The sequence below is a fragment of the Scyliorhinus torazame genome, chromosome 6 (genome assembly GCF_047496885.1).
Source record: "Scyliorhinus torazame isolate Kashiwa2021f chromosome 6, sScyTor2.1, whole genome shotgun sequence".
In the NCBI taxonomy this organism is placed as follows: domain Eukaryota; kingdom Metazoa; phylum Chordata; class Chondrichthyes; order Carcharhiniformes; family Scyliorhinidae; genus Scyliorhinus; species Scyliorhinus torazame.
The window spans coordinates 321,294,725-321,313,957 of record NC_092712.1 but is presented as its reverse complement, the minus strand read 5'-3'; the positions used below and the strand labels follow the sequence as shown (position 1 = coordinate 321,313,957).

The 19,233-nt window shown below is 46.0% G+C and overlaps 1 protein-coding gene across 7 annotated transcripts in view; it reads right to left on the bottom strand.

Moving 5' to 3' along the window:
- Window positions 1-19,233, bottom strand: part of LOC140425632 (cadherin-12-like) — a 774,748-nt gene that overhangs the window by 136,962 nt on the left and 618,553 nt on the right. For all 7 annotated transcript variants that reach the window (XM_072510140.1, XM_072510141.1, XM_072510137.1 and 4 more), the window contains one exon: window positions 2,570-2,757. In XM_072510140.1, coding sequence (XP_072366241.1) covers window positions 2,570-2,757 — 188 coding nt within the window. The remainder of the gene's footprint in view (window positions 1-2,569; window positions 2,758-19,233) is intronic.

Below are 19,233 nucleotides of genomic sequence, written 5' to 3'. Positions count from 1 at the left end.
TCCCCACAGAGTCACAGGATGGTTACAACTTTTGAGGTCAGTTAGCTCAGTTGGCTGGACGGCTGGTTTGTGACATGAACAGAGCAGGTTCAATTCCCCTATCAGCTGAGATAATCCATGAAGCCTTCTTAACTTTGCCCATCGCCTGAGGCGTGGTGACCCTCAATTTCCACCAGTCAGCTCTCCCCCTTACAAAGGGAGAGCAGCCTTTGGTCCTCAGGGACGATAGTGACTTTTTCACAGCGTAGAAGGAGACCATTTGAGTAATCATGTCTCTGCCATCTCTCTGTAAGAGCAAAGCGGTCGCTCTTCGCCATATTTTCCCACAGACCTGCACTTTTTAAAATCTTCAAATAATTATCAAATTCTCCTTTTGAAAGCCAGGATTGAATCTGCCTCCACCACGCTCTCGGGTAGTGAATTCCCCATTCTAATGACCCAATCCATTCCTTGTGTCACAACTGGTTCTTTTGCCAATCAGTGTGTATCGGTCCCTCTGGCTCTTGGCACTTCCATCCGTAGAACCACAAAATTCCTACAGTGCAGAAGGAGGCCATTCGGCACATCGAGTCGACAACGACCCTCTGGAAGAGTACCCTGCCTGGGCCCACTCTCCCTTCCATCCGAGTGACCCCACCTAACCTGCACATCTTTGGACTGTGGGGGCAAACCGGAGCACCTGGAGGAAACCCACGCAGACACGGGGAGAATATGCAGACTCCGCACAGACAGTGACCCAAGGCTAGAATTGAACCTGGGACCCTGGAGCTGTGATGCGGCAGTGCTAACCACTGCGCCGTCCTGCCGCCCCGTCATTGGAACAACTTCTCTCCACCATCTCAGTGATCAGTTAAACATTGACTCTGTTTCTCCCCACGGATGCTGAGAATTTCCAGCATTTTCTGGCTTTATTTCAGATGTGCAGCATCTGCGGTATTCCACTTTTATTAACGTTAAAGGTAAGTTTGACTTTGTCTCATGGCAGTTGCAATGCACAGGGTCAGGAGTTATGTGGCAGTTTAATTGTTTATCTTTATAGCACACTTTATGTTAATTCAGCACACATTTAATATAAATGTATTTCCGCTTGTATATTTTTACAGATTTTAGACGCAATTGTAACAGCAAAAGAACTGGGAATGGACAGCAGTTAAAAATATGCTCATGGGCAGGATTCTCCGACCCCCCGCCAGGTGGGAGTATCGCCGGGGGTTGGCGTGATCCCGCCCCGCCGTCCTCCCAATTCTCCCGCCCCCCCCCCCAAAAACCGGCCCGGTGTGAATCGCGCCGCCCGCCTCGGAGAATGGCGGGATACTGCGCGACTCAATGGGCGCCGGGGCTGCCCGAATTCTCCGGCCCATGATGGGCCGAAGTCCCGCCCGCCTGTCGCCGGTCCCGCTGGCATAAATCAGAGTAGATCCCTTACCGGCGGGACCTGGCTACGCGGGCGGGCTCCGGGGTTCCTGGGGGATCGCGGGGGGATCTGGCCCCGGGAGGTGCCCCCACGTTGGCCTGGCCCGCGGATGGGGCTTACCGATCCACAGGCAGGCCCGTGCCATGGGGGCACTCTATTTCTCCACATCGGCTGCTGTGGTCCACCGCGATGGCTGATGCGGAGACGAACCCTCACGCGCATGCGCGGGGATGACGCCAGCACGTGCTGGAACTCCCGCGATTGCGCCGACTCATGCCAGCCGGCAGAGGCACTTCGGCGCCGGTTGGCGTGGCGCCAGGCCACGTTCCCGCCGGGGGAACCACTCCGGGATGGGCCTAGCCCCTTAAGGTGCGGAGGATTTTGCACCTTTGGGGCTGCCTGACGCCGGAGTGGTTCAAGCCACTCCGTCCCGCCGGGACCCCCCGCCCCACTGGGTACGGGAGAATCCCGCCCATCGTGTTTCATACTGAACTCCAGTTAATACTGAGCATTTGGGGATCTGGGATTGGGAGCTAAATTCAGATGGAGAAGAGAGCAGCGACCTGAGAGCGATAGTCAGACGGTGCAGCACAGTGTGCAACAGCAATGTGAATAATAATAATTATAACCTTTATTATTGTCACAAGTAGGCTTACATTAACACTGCAATGAAGTTACTGTGAAAAGCCCACAGTCGCCACATTGCGTTGCCTGTTCGGGTACACTGAGGGAGAATTCAGAATGTCCAATTCACCCAACAGCACGTCTTTCGGGACTTGTGGGAGGAAACCGGAGCACCCGGAGGAAACCCACGCAGACACGGGGAAAGTGCAGACTCCGCACAGACAGTGCCCCAAGCCGGGAATCGAACCCGGGACCCTGGCGCCATGTACCAACAGTGTTAACCACTGTGCTACCGTGTTTCCAATAGAGAGATGTGTGGAAAGGAGGGAAGGAGAGGAAATAAAATGGTGGTTATGGGTGAAAGAATAAAGAGAAATAAATGATGATCGAGATGTAGGTGGAAAAGGGACAATATTAATATTTAACAAGGAAGATGTTCACAGTTTCTGAAAGGAATTTTTTTTCAGAAGGCAACTTTTGTAAAGTATAAACTGCAACTGAGGCAATTTGAAACATTATCGCAATGCTGACCTTTTTCAGGTTTATAATCCCTTCCCGTGTGGTCTTATCAGAGGTAATTCCAAATACATTCAGTCCATCTCCAGGAATGATGCTGTAATCTATGTCAGCGTTCTTCCCAACATCAGCATCATTGGCTTTAATTCTACCAATTGGCGAAGCGACTGACGTTGATTCAGGGACCTTCAGATGAAAGATGTCTGAAAGAGGAATTCAGAGTTATACAAAATATGGTCAAAATGCATTCTTCAAAAGATAAATGTGGTTTTTTTCCCCTTGAAAATTTCCATACGTGACAACAGCACGGAAGAGTGCCAGGGCCGAGTACAAAGTGGGACCCGGGAGAAGACAGTACCAGCTGATTACTAAAATTGTTGCTTGGGAAAAGTTAGGTCTCATTCTAAGAGACTAAATCGAATGGACATTTTCATCACCTGCTGGGAATTTTAATGGTTAAAGACCCCAATGTCTGATGGAACTGTATGTCTGATTACTGCCCTCCAGTAGAGGCATTTAAAATGACGACCAGGCTTCTTCCAACAATATTTGCATCTCCCAATTTGTAAAACTGGAGTTAAACTATTTTTCCTCGCTATTTCCATAAATATTTAATGAGACATATAACATTACAATCATTGCATGAGTGAGACATTTGTTTGCAGTGACTACAAGGAACAACTCACACTGCACAATGGGTAATATCAAGGAACTGCCAGCATGTGCAATAAACCTTATTCATTCTGAATGCCAAATTAATTGAACTATTTTATTCTGAACAAAACCATCCCGATTCTGACTGTAGAAATGGAATACATCAAGGAGAAGTTTGAGTTCATCGTGGGTAAGCTATTAGTTTTCTCCTTAGCATGAAGTGAGATGTATATCTGCTATTTTTTCTCCATTCTCTCTCTCGGTATTGACGGAACCCTCCATCTTTCTCACTAATTCTGTTCGGCTAAATTATTTCAGCTTGACTGACCTGGAGATTTAGTAAAGCGTGGAGCAGGTCTTTCTTTTCCACATTCGCATGAAAATACTCACTTATTTTTTGACAGTGTTCATAACACAAAGAGAAAAAGAACCCTGGGGCGCCTTAACAGAATAGGACAAAGACAACGGAGAACAACTTACTAAAACACAGATCTAATGCGATTGTATCAGGTCTCGATCATGCATCGCCTCAGCATTTGCTCAGCTTGCTCCCGACCCAGCAATGACTCGATTTTCCTTGTTTTCAAATTCCTCCAAGACCTTTCCCCTCCCAGTCTAGGTAACCTCTGCCAGCCCTGCAGCCTTCTGAAAAAACCCATACCGCAATTCTGCCCCTTTACCAATCCTTGATTTTAAACGGCTCTACCACTGACAGGCATGCATTCAACTACCAAGGTCCAAAAGCTCTGGCATTTGTCTCCAAACCTCTCTCTTCCTTTTAAGACTTCTTAAAATCTACCTCTTTTGACTAGGTTTTGGTCACATGCAATATATCTCCTTTTGTGAATCGCTATGTATTAATTCTCTTGTGAAGTACCTTGAGAAGTGTGACTACTTTAAAGACACATTGTAAATATACATTGTTGTTGAGGCTAGGTGATTACACACCCTTATGAAGGGTAAGTTTCACCTTGTGCCTTATCCACTGACAACAAAATGTAAAATATGATACATAACAGTTCCCCATATTCACCACAATCTTCACAGCACCAGAAATGAGGTACTCCGCAAGTTCTGAAGTTCTTATCTTCGCACAGCTGATATTTCTTTGTGACATTACAGAGCACAATTGAAACATTTCCAATTTACATTGGGAAGATCTGACGTTTCTGCTATCCAAAATGGAATTCAAATATGAAGTTAAGTTCCGTCACCCTCAATAAGCACTGTAAAATGAGATAAACTACTTGGGGGATTTTAAAGATGATATCAGTCTTATTGTCAAAATCCTCTAAGCGAGTGGAAGCGATAGGGTACGTTTAATTTACAAAACTGATTTTAGAACAGGTGCTTTGTACCAGCTTACAACTGATGTTATAGTTTGTATACAATTTATCTAGTATCTTAATACATTGGACATTTAGCAAACAAGGATCTGGCAAACTGCTGCCTCATCCTGAAGGTGCACAAACTAATGGGCTGCACACTATGGAGGGATGGACGGCTCACTCTCTGGAAGTAAAATCGGTGTGGAGCTGACTCGCTCCATGCCAGCCTTCCCAGCAGCCATCGTGTACTCCAGCAGAGCTAAATTGTCTGACTGTGGGAATTCTGCCCCTCACTTGGGAGGATATCCCAGTCTCAGGAGCTGCTGGCCAATCCGACGGGCCGGCAACTCCAGCAGTCACAGCAGCGCGAAGAGCACAATGATAGGCACCTCAACCAATCCCAAGAAGGCGGCGTAATGGATCCTGAATCAAGCGGAGGTCCATTGGGTGCTTGGTGGGGGGAGTGGGGGTTGGCCAGTTTTTTTTTTGGGGGGGGGGGGTCTGGGGGGGGGGGAGGGTGATGGGCTTTACAGAGCAGGTGGATAGGAAGAAAGTTTGGACACTATCTTATAGGGGCTGCCCTTCTATGTGGAAATGGCAACCCCCTTCCTTCCCACCCTTTTATAATCTGAAACATGGCGTAGCACACACCCCTCTGCCTACCCGGCCATAATCTGGTGCTGGCAGAATATTATTGGGGTCAATTGGCTTCCTGAGCAAACCTAGTTGGTCCTTTCTCATTTATTTAAATATGGTGGGTGGGCTATCGATTTCCCAGTCTGCCCACTGACCATGTTCTCGGGGTGAGCTCAGGAGTTGGTGGCAAAGTAGGTGGGGTGGACACACTGCCCCCCTTTACTTCCCACCCTCCATCAGAAAAACACCCAGTGGGGACACAGAAGATCCAGCCCAATGTCTTTGTTCCTGCTGCCACAATGGAAATCCACATGGGCGCAGCTGGGAATACAAACATCATTCCTCACACTGCCAACTACACTATAATAATGTAAAAATAAAATCAAACTAACTATTGGCGTCAGTCCAGACATTGGTGACTGGATGAATCATGAGTCAAGTGCCGCTAATTGTTGCCGCTATGTCTCAGTTAGTAAGGCTCTTCTTATTAAGCCAGAAGTTGGAGCTTCAAGACCCACACCATGACTTGAGCATGAAAATCAAGGTTGTCTCTCTAAGGCAGCACTGAGGGAGCAGCTGCCTGTAAAATAGTGCGGCACTATTTCAAAGCCAAGCTGGGGTAGTGTCCTGGAAAATACTTATCTCGCAATCATAAAAAAGCAAAGGACCCAGTCTTGCTGCTTGTGGGAGCTTACTGTGTGGCAATTGGTTGCTATATTTCCTATATTAAACAGTGACTCCGTTTCTAAACCAGTTATTGCAACGCAGTATTCCGCCAGCGAGACTCCGGGAGTTAAAGCAGCGAGTGCTCAGGGGATAAAGCAGGGAGATTTCATGGGTTAACGCAGCAAGAGATTTGGGAAATAAAGCAACTCGGGTGGTGGCTATAAAGTAACGGGGGTTCAGGTGCTAATGCAGCGAGAGCCCGGGGGAGAAGGCAGTGAGGGTTCAGCAGATAAATCAGGGAGAAGTAAGCAGTTATCTTTTGGAGGGAAGAGAAAAAACCGGGAGCATCCTAATTTAAAAAAAAAAGTAAACCGTGACATCACAGGATGATCACAGGATGACATCATATAGAACATAGAACAGAGAACAATACAGCGCAGTACAGGCCCTTCGGCCCACGATGTTGCACCGAAACAAAAGCCATCTAACCTACACTATGCCATTATCATCCATATGTTTATCCAATAAACTTTTAAATGCCCTCAATGTTGGCGAGTTCACTACTGTAGCAGGTAGGGCATTCCACGGCCTCACTACTCTTTGTGTAAAGAACCTACCTCTGACCTCTGTCCTATATCTATTACCCCTCAGTTTAAAGTTATGTCCCCTCGTGCCAGCCATTTCCATCCGCGGGAGAAGGCTCTCACTGTCCACCCTATCTAACCCCCTGATCATTTTGTATGCCTCTATTAAGTCTCCTCTTAACCTTCTTCTCTCCAACGAAAACAACCTCAAGTCCATCAGCCTTTCCTCATAAGATTTTCCCTCCATACCAGGCAACATCCTGGTAAATCTCCTCTGCACCCGCTCCAAAGCCTCCACATCCTTCCTGTAATGCGGTGACCAGAACTGTACGCAATACTCCAAATGCGGCCGTACCAGAGTTCTGTACAGCTGCAACATGACCTCCCGACTCCGGAACTCAATCCCTCTACCAATAAAGGCCAACACTCCATAGGCCTTCTTCACAACCCTATCAACCTGGGTGGCAACTTTCAGGGATCTATGTACATGGACACCTAGTTCCCTCTGCTCATCCACACTTTCAAGAACTTTACCATTAGCCAAATATTCCGCATTCCTGTTATTCCTTCCAAAGTGAATCACCTCACACTTCTCTACATTAAACTCCATTTGCCACCTCTCAGCCCAGCTCTGCAGCTTATCTATATCCCTCTGTAACCTGCTACATCCTTCCACACTATCGACAACACCACCGACTTTAGTATCGTCTGCAAATTTACTCACACACCCTTCTGCGCCTTCCTCTAGGTCATTGATAAAAATGACAAACAGCAACGGCCCCAGAACAGATCCTTGTGGTACTCCACTTGTGACTGTACTCCATTCTGAACATTTCCCATCAACCACCCCCCTCTGTCTTCTTTCAGTTAGCCAATTTCTGATCCACATCTCTAAATCACCCTCAATCCCCAGCCTCCGTATTTTCTGCAATAGCCTACCGTGGGGAACCTTATCAAACGCTTTGCTGAAATCCATATACACCACATCAACTGCTCTACCCTCATCTACCTGTTCAGTCACCTTCTCAAAGAACTCAATAAGGTTTGCGAGGCATGAGCTACCCTTCACAAAGCCATGCTGACTATCCCTGATCATATTATTCCTATCTAGATGATTATAAATCTTGTCTCTTATAATCCCCTCCAAGACTTTACCCACTACAGACGTGAGGCTCACCGGTCTATAGTTGCCGGGGTTGTCTCTGCTCCCCTTTTTGAACAAAGGGACCACATTTGCTGTCCTCCAGTCCTCTGGCACTATTCCTGTAGCCAATGATGACATAAAAATCAAAGCCAAAGGTCCAGCAATCTCTTCCCTGGCCTCCCAGAGAATCCTAGGATAAATCCCATCAGGTCCCGGGGACTTATCTATTTTCAGCCTGTCCAGAATTGCCAACACCTCTTCCCTACGTACCTCAATGCCATCTATTCTATTAGCCTGGGGCTCAGCATTCTCCTCCACAACATTATCTTTTTCCTGAGTGAATACTGATGAAAAATATTCATTTAGTATCTCGCCTATCTCTTCAGACTCCACACACAATTTCCCATCCCTGTCCTTGACTGGTCCTACTCTTTCCCTAGTCATTCGCTTATTCCTGACATACCTATAGAAAGCTTTTGGGTTTTCCTTGATCCTTCCTGCCAAATACTTCTCATGTCCCCTCCTTGCTCGTCTTAGCTCTCTCTTTAGATCTTTCCTCGCTACCTTGTAACTCTCCATCGCCCCAACCGAAACTTCACACCTCATCTTGGGGCAGCACGGTAGCCTTGTGGATAGCACAATTGCTTCACAGCTCCAGGGTCCCAGGTTCGATTCCGGCTTGGGTCACTGTCTGTGCGGAGTCTGCACATCCTCCCCGTGTGTGCGTGGGTTTCCTCCGGGTGCTCCGGTTTCCTCCCACAGTCCAAAGATGTGCATGTTAGGTGGATTGGCCATGATAAATTGCCCTTAGTGTCCAAAATTGCCCTTAGTGTTGGGTGGGGTTATGGGGATAGGGTGGCGGTGTTGACCTTGGGTAGGGTGCTCTTTCCAAGAGCTGGTGCAGACTCGATGGGCCGAATGGCCTCCTTCTGCACTGTAAATTCTATGATAATCTATGATAATCTTCACATAGGCCTCCTTCTTCCTCTTAACAAGAGATTCCACTTCTTTGGTAAACCACGGTTCCCTCGCTCGACGCCTTCCTCCCTGCCTGACCGGTACATACTTATCAAGAACACGCAGTAGCTGATCCTTGAACAAGCTCCACTTATCCAGTGTGCCCAACACTTGCAGCCTACTTCTCCACCTTATCCCCCCCAAGTCACGTCTAATGGCATCATAATTGCCCTTCCCCCAGCTATAACTCTTGCCCTGCGGTGTATACTTATCCCTTTCCATCATTAACGTAAACGTCACCGAATTGTGGTCACTGTCCCCAAAGTGCTCTCCTACCTCCAAATCCAACACCTGGCCTGGTTCATTACCCAAAACCAAATCCAACGTGGCCTCGCCTCTTGTTGGCCTGTCAACATATTGTTTCAGGAAACCCTCCTGCACACACTGTACAAAAAACGACCCATCTATTGTACTCAAACTATATCTTTTCCAGTCAATATTTGGAAAGTTAAAGTCTCCCATAATAACTACCCTGTTACTTTCGCTCTTATCCAGAATCATCTTCGCCATCCTTTCCTCTACATCCCTAGAACTATTAGGAGGCCTATAATATGGTGACTGGCTCATGACGATTGCTGCTTTGGAATTGAATCTGAAAAACTGGGCATTCACCAAGTGTGAGTCGCTGGTGAATCTTATATTTTATTATTAAGTAAGGTTCATTACCACAAGTGAAGTGCACAAAGTATTGGTGGGGTTCAGCAATTTTCTTATTCATTCATGGGAAGTGGGCGTCGCGGGCTGTGCCAGGATTTATTGCCCATCCCTAATGTCCCTTGACGGTGTACAGATTCCTTCCCTGAAGGACATTAGTGAAGCAGATGGTTTTTACGACAAGCGACAATGGTTTCATAGGGGCTGGTTTAGCACAGTGGGCTAAACAGCTGGTTTGTATTGCAGAACAAAGCCAGCAGCGCAGGTTCAATTCCTGTACCAGCCTCCCCGAACAGGTGCCGGAATGTGGTGACTAGGGGCTTTTCACAGTAATTTAATTGAAGCCTACTTGTGACAATAAATGATTATTATTAGACTTTTATATCCAGATTTTTCTTGAATTCAAATTTCACCATCTGCAGTGGTGGGATTTGAACCTTGGTCCCCAGAGCATTACTCTGGGTCTCTGGTTTACTAGTCCAGTGACAGTACCATGATGCCACCACCTCCCAATATTGCTAAGGTTTATTAATTATAGTAAGTTTAATGAGTATTGGTAAAGCTTTATTAACAAGGTTCATGACCAGTTGTAAGGTTTACTCGCAGTAGCAAAGCTATCAGTTAGTAAGTAGAGAAGTTACAAGGCTGCTTCAAATTTGAGTGCGCATGTCCTGTGCTATGTGGGGAATTCAGAATGCTGGCTCAGTTGTGGCAGCTTGTGCTTGAGCAACAGCTGACGTCATTGCATTGCATCCATGAGTTTGAGTGTTACGTGGCTAGCACTGCTCATCTTCAGTTTTGAACACTGTTAAGAGAGATTGTTCATCTGGGGAGTGCACTCAGAGCCACACCCCTGACACCATGGGTGGCACAATGCAGAGGTGGCTACAAGGAAGTCTGGAAAAGCAATAGTGATAGGGAAATCGATGGAGAGGGCAATAGTTTGGCGTTTCTATGGCAATAGTCTTGGATCTCAAATGGTTTGTTGCCTCCCTCGTGCCAGGGACAAGGATATCACTGAGTAGTGTTATGATGTGGCAGGTGGCAACTGCCAGCCTGCCCAAATTACAAAGGGTAACTTGGACAGGCTATCACAACAATTTACAATCTGTATTTTATTAAGAGGAGGTATCTGTGCTGAGATCGGGAGCACAAAGTTCAAACCACTTTTGGAGTTATCAAATATTAAATTTAAAAACCTATTCAAAAAAAGAGACTTTAAGTATGTTTCCACATTTAATAGAAGTTTTACAAACATTTCCCAAATGATTTCTGCTCAGCTAACCTCAGACAAAAACACCCCTGTTAGGCAACAGTCCTCATAGATTTTCGCTATCAAATTTACAGTATGATTCCCACAAGCATCCACTGTTGCTACAGGAAAATATTTCACAGGCTTCTGCCTCTCTCACTTGATACTGGCAAACCAAAGTTTGTATCGAAACCCTGCAGACATAACACTCGCCTTCCCCAAGGGTGGTTGCAGGCTGCGTTCTTTCTCAGTGTGTTTCAACACATGTGCTCTTCAGGATCTCATAGGTACACCTCCGATGCAGCCTTCAATCTATCTTCAAATATGTTTTGTCCTTTCATCTTGAATTGTTTTTCACATCCCTTGGAATTTCTCAGAATATACAGGTTGTTCATGCTATTCTCTGGCTACCACTTTAGGGTAAAGATAAACTTAATGCTTTGCTTTACTAACTTACAATTTTTGCCACTGTGCACTTTCCTTGGGAAATACAATTGTTAAACTCCAAGTCATCTCTCTGATCTTGCTAATGCAAATTTTCATCCATGCTGCGCACTGGTATCCTATCTCAGCCCTGCTCAAATCCATTTCAAAATACTTGATTTCACACCGAACCTCTTTTGGATGATATTAGCCTTGCAGTTTAATTGCTTCAGCCTAATTGTTTCTCCATGGTGGGAGGTGGCCCACTGCTGGCCGGTGGCAGGATGTTTTGGTCCCGCCATTGTCGATGGGATTTCTCATTGAATCCAGCATCCCCCCCCCCCCACGCTGTGGCTTGCTGTTAGTGAGTCTGAAATATCCCGCTGGCAAGAACGGCTGGAATATCCCCCGTGCATTTTCTTATCACAGTAGCAGCATACACCAAGTGTGGAGGATGGTGGGGTGAACAGCCAACAATTGTGGCATAGCTAGCAAGAAGGATGTGGTACTGTAGTCAGAATTGAGGGAGCTAGGTTTAAATTTAGCAAGAAAGACCTCAAAGGTAGCAGTCTCTGGGCTAGTCCCAATGCCACGTGCAAGCGAGTACAGAAACAGGGTATTAAGATGGATGGTGTGGCTAGAAAGATGGGACAGGGGGAGGGAGGGCATGAGACTGATGGGACATTGTGAGCAGCTATGGAAGAGATGGCACTTGTACAAGTCAAGCCAGTTGTACCTGAACAGAGCAAGGACAATGTTCCTTGCGGGGAGATTTGCCAGTGCTATTGGGAGGTTCTAAATAATGGTGTGGGAACCAAGAGGTCATATTAGAGAGGAGAAGCAATGTGTGGAGAAGGATCGTCCAAAATATGACCTGTGGGCCAAAACCCCTGGCAACAGTTTTCAAAATCCAGGTTTAAGAGGTGAATTTCAATGAACGATTTGTCATGGAGCTGCTTGTCCAATCACAGGTCATTTCTCAACTGCTTTTGCTTCTTGATGATGGTCCAGTGAATGTATTAGCAGCAAATGAGGGAGAGAAACAGTCTCTAATTGGAGGAGCAGCGAACACTGGCATAGGTGAATGTGTGGGTGAGTGTGTGTGCGTGGGAGTGAGTGTGTGTGTGACTTTGTGTGTGTGGGGTGAGTGTGTGTTTGTGGAATGAGAGTGTGGATGGGAGTGAGTGCGTGTTTGGGAGTGTGTGGAGGTGGGTATGTGTATGGGACTGAATGTGTGTGGCAGTAGGTGTGTGCATAGAGTGGGTGGGTGTGTGGAAGTGAGTGGGTGTGTGGGAGTTAGTGTGAGAGACTGAATGAGTGTGTGGGAATGAGTGTGTGTGTGGAAGGGTGTGAATACAGGTGAGTGGCACCCACTCATACTCACTCACGCACATCCCCTTGAGTGAGTAAAGTATTCATATTTGGTCCCCTACCTGAAAGAGGTGGTGGCATAGTGTTATTGTCACTGGACTAGTAATCCAGAGGCCAGGCGTAATTCTCTAGGGATCCAGGGAACAAACAAAGAACAAAGAACAAAGAACAATACAGCTCAGAAACAGGCCCTTCGGCCCTCCAAGCCTACACCAATCATGTGCCATGGCAGATGGTGAAATGTGAGCTCAATAAAAAAAACTGGAATTAATAATCTAATGATGACCATTGTCAATTGTCGCAAAAAACCATCTGGTTCACGAAAGTCCTTTCGGGAAGGAAATCTGCCGTCCTTACCTGGTCTGGCCTACATGTGACTACGAACCCACAGCAGTGCGGTTGACTCTTAAAATGCCCTCAGGGAGGGCAATACATGCTGGCACAGCCAGCGACACCCACATCCCATGAACAAATAAAAAATACCTGGTGTAGGGAATTCTGGGAAAGATAGGTCACACGAGGGGAGGAAAAAGTAAGTAAGTAAGGTGGGATCAGAGTGCAGGGGAAAGTAATCAAGTGTAAATCAGGGTTACTATGCACATATCTGAAGGTATGGGGTGTGTTGATCAGTTACAGGTGCAAATAGCCACCTGGAAATATGATGTTGTGGCTACAACAGAGGCCTGGCTCAATGAAGGACAGGATTGGATGTTAATTATCCCTGGACGTAAGCTGTTCAGGAAAGATAGGAAAGGAAGAAGAGGAGGAGAGGTGATGGTATTGACAAAGGAGAGCATTTGAGTGCTCGGGAAAGCTTGTCTCAGAGGAATCAAGGGCGGAATCTATCTGACTGGAGCGATGAAACAAAGAAAGGTGCAGTGACATTGCTCGGTGTAGTCTACAGGCCACCAACTAATGGGAAAGATGTAGAAGAATAGATTTACAAAGTAATTACAAAGAGGTGCAATAAAGTAGTTGAAACAGGGGGCTTCGCTTATCCAAACATAGACGGGGATTGTAGTAATATAACGAGAGAGGGGGACAAGAGTTCCTGGAGTATGCTCAGGAAAACTTCTACAACGGTGTGTTTTAATTTAACTGCTTCTTATTCCTGGGAATGAGGCAGTAGGAGAGCATTTAGGGGGTAGCAATCGCTGTATCATATGTTTTAGGCTGATTGTGGGAAAGGACAAAGAGCAAGAGAAGAATAATTAACTTGGGGAATGCCAAGTTCAACGGTGTCAAAGTGGATCTGAGTCGATTAAATTGGAGTCAAAGGTTGGCCGGAAGAACGGTAGCTAAACAACGGCAGGGCTGCTTCGAAGAAAATGTTATTTGGGCACAGTCAAGGTGCATGCCCTCGAAAGGGAAAGGTAGGGCAAACACACCCAGAGCTTTTATCTCAATATAAATACTGGCAGCTAACACAAAAAGGGATCCAAAAGTCATCTATCATCATATAAATAGTAAAAGAGCGGTAAAAGTAGAGTAGGTCCTATTGGGTCCCAAAATGGGAATTTACACATGGAAGCAGATGGTATAGCTGAGGTACTAAATGAGTACTTTGCTACCCAGGTCATGGTAAAAGATGAGGTAATTTAGATGCTAGATAGGTTTAAAATTGAAAAGGAGGTGGTGTTGAATCAGTCATCTGTATTCAAAGTTGATAAGGCACTGGGACAAGATGAGGACACTGAGTGAAGTAAGAATGGAAATTGCAGAGGTACTGGCCATAATCTTCCTTGGACTCAGGGCTGGTCCCCGAGGGCTGAGAATTGCAAACATTACACCCTTGCTCAAAAATGGGTAAGCCCAGCAACGGCAGGTCAATCTGTTCAACTCAGGTGGTGGGGAAACTTCTAGAAACAATATTTTGGGACAAAATTAATAGTCACATGGACAAAAGCAGGTTTATTAAGGAAATCCAACATAGATTTTTTTTCGGGGGAAATCATGCGTAACAAAGAACAAAGAACAATACAGCTCAGGAACAGGCCCTTCGGCCCTCCAAGCCTGCGCCAATCATGTGTCATAGAATTTACAGTGCAGGAGGAGGCCATTCGGCCCATCGAGTCTGCACCGGCTCTTGGAAAGAGCACCCTACCCAAGGTCAACACCTCCACCCTATCCCCATAACCCCATAACCCAGTAACCCCACCCAACACTAAGGGCAATTTATCATGGCCAATCCACCTAACCTGCACATCTTTGGACTGTAGGAGGAAACCAGAGCACCCAGAGAAAACCCACGCACACACGGGGAGAACGTGCAGACTCCGCACAGACAGTGACCCAAGCCGGGAATCGAACCTGGGACCCTGGAGCTGTGAAGCAATTGTGCTATCCTATCACATGTCCTAACCTGCTGGAGTTTTTTTTTTGAAGAGGTTAACAGAGAGTTGATGAGGGCAACAATGTTGATGTTGTGCGCATGGACATCCAAAGGTGTCTAATATAATGCAACAAAATGGACTGGTGAGAACATTTATAGATCATGGAATAAAAGGAACAGTAGCAACATGGATACGGGATTGGCTGAGTGACAGGTAACAGAAAGTAGTGGTCAATGGAAGAAAGTTTGTAGTGAAGCTCCCAGGCATCGGTATTGGGATCTTTGCTTTTCCTGATATATCTGGACCTTGATGCGCAGGGCACAGTTTGAAAAATTGCAGGTGATACCAAACTTTGTGCATTCGGATCAGGCAATTTGGAGGAATGGGATGACACTGGGCAAGTGAAGGTCAATGCAGAGAAACGTGAATTGATTCATTTGGCTGGAAGAACATGAAGACAATATAAAATAAAGGGAAGGAGGAGCAGAGGGACCTGGGTATATATGTGCTTAAATCATTGAAGGTGGCAAGGAAGATTGAGAGAGTAGTTATTAAAGCGTAGCAGATCCTGGGCTCTATTGATAAGAGAATCAAGTACAAGAGCAAGGAAGTTATATTGAATTTGAATAAGATATTAGTTCAGCCTCAGCTAAAGTATTGCATTCAGTTCTGGGTACCGCACTTTAGGATGGACGTGAAGGCATTGGAGAGGGAGCAGAAACGAAAATCACTGGAACAGCTTCAGGGATGAGGAACTTCAGTGACGAAGATAGAGTGTGGAAATGAGGGCTGTTTGTCTTCGAGAAGAGAAGGCTGAGAGGAGCTGTGATATAGGAATCCAAAAACACGAAGGGTCAGAGTAGATAGGGAGAAACTGTTGTCCCTCGTGAAAAGATCGAGAACGAATGGACACAGATTTAAAATAATTGGCAAGTGAAGCAAGAGTAATGGGAGGAGAATCCCTTTACACGGCGAGTGGTTAGGGTTTGAAATGCGATGCCTGAGAATGTGGTGGTCAATTGAAGCATTCTAACAGGAATTAGACTCTCATCCGAAAATGGAGAGTGCGCAGGGTTTTGGGGGAGAAGGCAGTAGGAATGAAGCTAGGCGGGTTGTGCATTCGACGGGCTAGTGCAGAGACGAGGGGCTGAAGAGCCCCTTTGTGCACCCTCGCAATTCTGTGATTCTGGGATGTGCGGAGACCTTAAGAGGCGTTATGGACATGGAAGTCTTCTTTTTCCCCATCATTTCTAAAAAATATAAATCTTCAGTTAAAATGTGCGTGCTCCTCTATGAAGAGAGATGGTTTTGCAGCTTCAAAGTTGTACCACAAGCTGCAAACCGCTCTTCCACAGGAACACCCCTGAATATGACACATTACAGCATCTATCAACTGAAGGACATCAGGTGCACTGTTATCAAACTGCCTGATAAATCTCACTACAGCATGTGATGACACTGGCCGATCTGAATTCTGGCTGCCTGAGAAATCTTTATCACTTGCGGACAACAGAAGCTCTTTGGAATATGAATCAGGATCATTGGAGCCTTTACTAATAAAGGGCAAACCTGGCCACAACCTTCACACAAACAGAATTGACTACTGACAACTTTATTTTGAACTGGAGATAAATAGCCTGAGTCAACCACGGGGTTTCAGATGAGTAAAATTCATTTTAGATGTAATGGTGAATCAAGCAATTAAGATGTGATGGATGTCAGATTGTGGCCTTGCCTGCGAAAGGAATATGTTTATGGATGGAGCACTGGGGAAAATGCACGGCAACTTGAAACTGTATAGTGCCTTTGAAAAAAGATTCTGTCCACAGAGCAGAAACGGGTCTCAAGCACTGACAGAGTTGAGGGAGCATGATTGAAGATAGTATAAGAAGTTGTTGTGGGCTAGATCTTAAAAGAAAGGAGCCTTATTAGTTATCTTGTGCCTTTACTCACCACAATAAACAAGACAAAAGATGGTTTACCCATTCTCTCAACTGATCCACTTCTCCCATTTTTACTCAACAGGTTGACAGTTGTTCTCAATAAAAGATGTTTAAGAACCAGAATTTCTCCAAGCTATCCTGCCTTTTATATCACCTCTTAAAGTTGTACCTCCAACTCTCAACGTCTTGTGGCTCACCTATCAACCCAGCCTCCTGTACGGTTGTTTGCAAGGGAGCTTTTAAACGCGGGAAAGGATGGAGCAAAGTGGCGAGGTTCCCACAGGAGTTCCATGAAAAGCTCTGATGTTTTTGTTGCTGAGGTAAAACAAAGACAGGGTGGGATGGAAAGGTGAGCAGGACAGGACGACCACTGGGGGCCAGCCCGATAAATGTAGTCCCTCCATCAAACAATGCACAGCAAATTATATTGTCAATTGGTGGTACAAAACTTGAGTATTGATTTAAAAAAAAGGGAGATTTTGTCAAAGCTTTTTATCTTGCACTCATCAGGATAATGAGCAAGAATACCAAAGTCAGGGAAACCCACAGCCATTACACCAGCACTTAACTAGTCAAAGAATAGTCAAAAATGTATTAAGAATGTAATGTGAGAGTCCTTCCGGTTTATTTCCTTGTCCCCATGTCTTTGGTGTTATTTTGGTCTGTAGACTCATAATCGGAACGTGCCTTTAAGCTGAAAACTCAAGGTTGAAGCAGCCTGCTTGTCAGGGCACTGTGTGTTCCCAGGTTTTGTTTTTAGTCAGGTTCCTCGGCACTGAGTTGATCTTCAGAACTGGTTTGGAGGGAGTTGGACGATTGGTGGGCCGGCAACTGGTGGGTTGGCCAGGGACGGTGTTCTGCCTGGCAATGGTCTGTGATTGGCTCCTTCATGGTGCTTTCTAAGAGCACTGGGTAGAAGCGCTTAGACCTGGGAAGTGAAAGGACCGGTTTATCCCTGCCTCCTGCTTGCTGAAGTGAAAATACTGCATTATGTTCTGTGAGAACCCGGCCCATCCTTTACCGTGAATTTGGAATGATGCCGAGTCTCAGAGAAGATAAATAACTTTGCCAGACAAAACCATCTCAAACCTAAAAGGAAGAAGTATCAAAGCAAAAACTAAACTTCAGAAAAACACGAACTACAATTCATTCCAATGCATCAAATATCTTTATTCTTTTATTTTTATTAATACTTTATTCCCTTCCCGCCACCGTTTCACCTCTGTTGTTTGTGTGTGTGTGTATATATAGGAAATGGCATAGATCGGTAGGGGGGGGGGGGGCTTGAGAAAGGGACATTAGGTCCATTTAATTATAACACTGTACATAATACGGGCAGCACGGTAGTACAGTGGTTAGCACTGTTGCTTCAAAGCTCCAGGGTCCCGGGTTCAATTCTCGGCTTGGGTCACTGTCTGCATGTTCGCCCCGTGTGTGCGTGGGTTTCCTCCGGGTGCTCCGGTTTCGTCCCACAGTCCAAAGACGTGTAGGTTAGGTGGATTGGACATTTAGAATTCTCCAGCAGTGTACCCAAACAGGCGCCGGAATGTGGCGACCAGGTGATTTTCACAGAAACTTCATTGCAGTATTAATGTAAGCCAACTTGTGACAATAAAGATTATTATTTTAATAAAAGGTTATTCTAGTGGTTAGCACTGTGGCCTCACAGCGCTAAGGTCCCAGGTTCGATCCCGGCTCTGTGTCACTGTCCGTGTGGAGTTTGCACATTCTCCCCGTGTTTGCCCACAGCCCAAAGATGTGCAGGGTAGGTGGATTGGCCACGCTAAATTGCCCCTTAATTGGAAAAAATGAATTGGGTACTCTAAATTTATATTAAAACATAAATAAATAAAAGGTTATTGTGTTAAAGTTACAAACCCGGTCACTGTAGTTTATTGGGGCTCAGACAAGGACCTCGGGTATTTTATATAAAATCTAGTTTCACCTTTATTGCGACTCCGGGTCAAGTGGGGCTGGAATTAACCGTGCGTCGGCAGAGGGAGTTGCGACAGTAAGATGAGAAGAACATAGAACATACAGTGCAGAAGGAGGCCATTTGGCCCATCGAGTCTGCACCGACCCACGTAAGCCCTCACTTCCAACCTATCCCCATAACCCAATAACCCCTCCTAACCTTTTTGGCCACTAAGGGCAATTTAGCATGGTCATTCCACCTAATCTGCACATTTTTGGACTGTAGGAGGAAACTGGAGCACCCGGAGGAAACCCACGCAGACACGGGGAGAACATGCAGACTCCACACAGACAGTGGCCCAGCGGGGAATCGAACCTGGGACCCTGGAGCTGTGAAGGCACAGTGCTAACCCCTGTGCTACCGTGCTGCCCAAGAAATTGCGGCCAGCACTCCTTCGAGGCTGCTGCCACTCAGTAACATCTTGACAAATCGCCCAAATTCATCTGCACCTTCCCACGTGATCCCCAGATTTATTGACTCTCTTAGTGTCTGAAAAATATATTTTCCTCAGTCATGAACATGACAGAGTCGGAAACTAAGGAGTTGAGTACGGTTACAAATTTCTGAAGGTTGTTCCGCAAACAGGGTGACAGAAATTCATAACGGTTCAACCCCACAGCCAAGGGGGTGCTACAGGGGTCACATTTGGTGGATTGTTTCAGTTAACGTATTATCCAGGCGGATGGGGTTTCAGTTTTA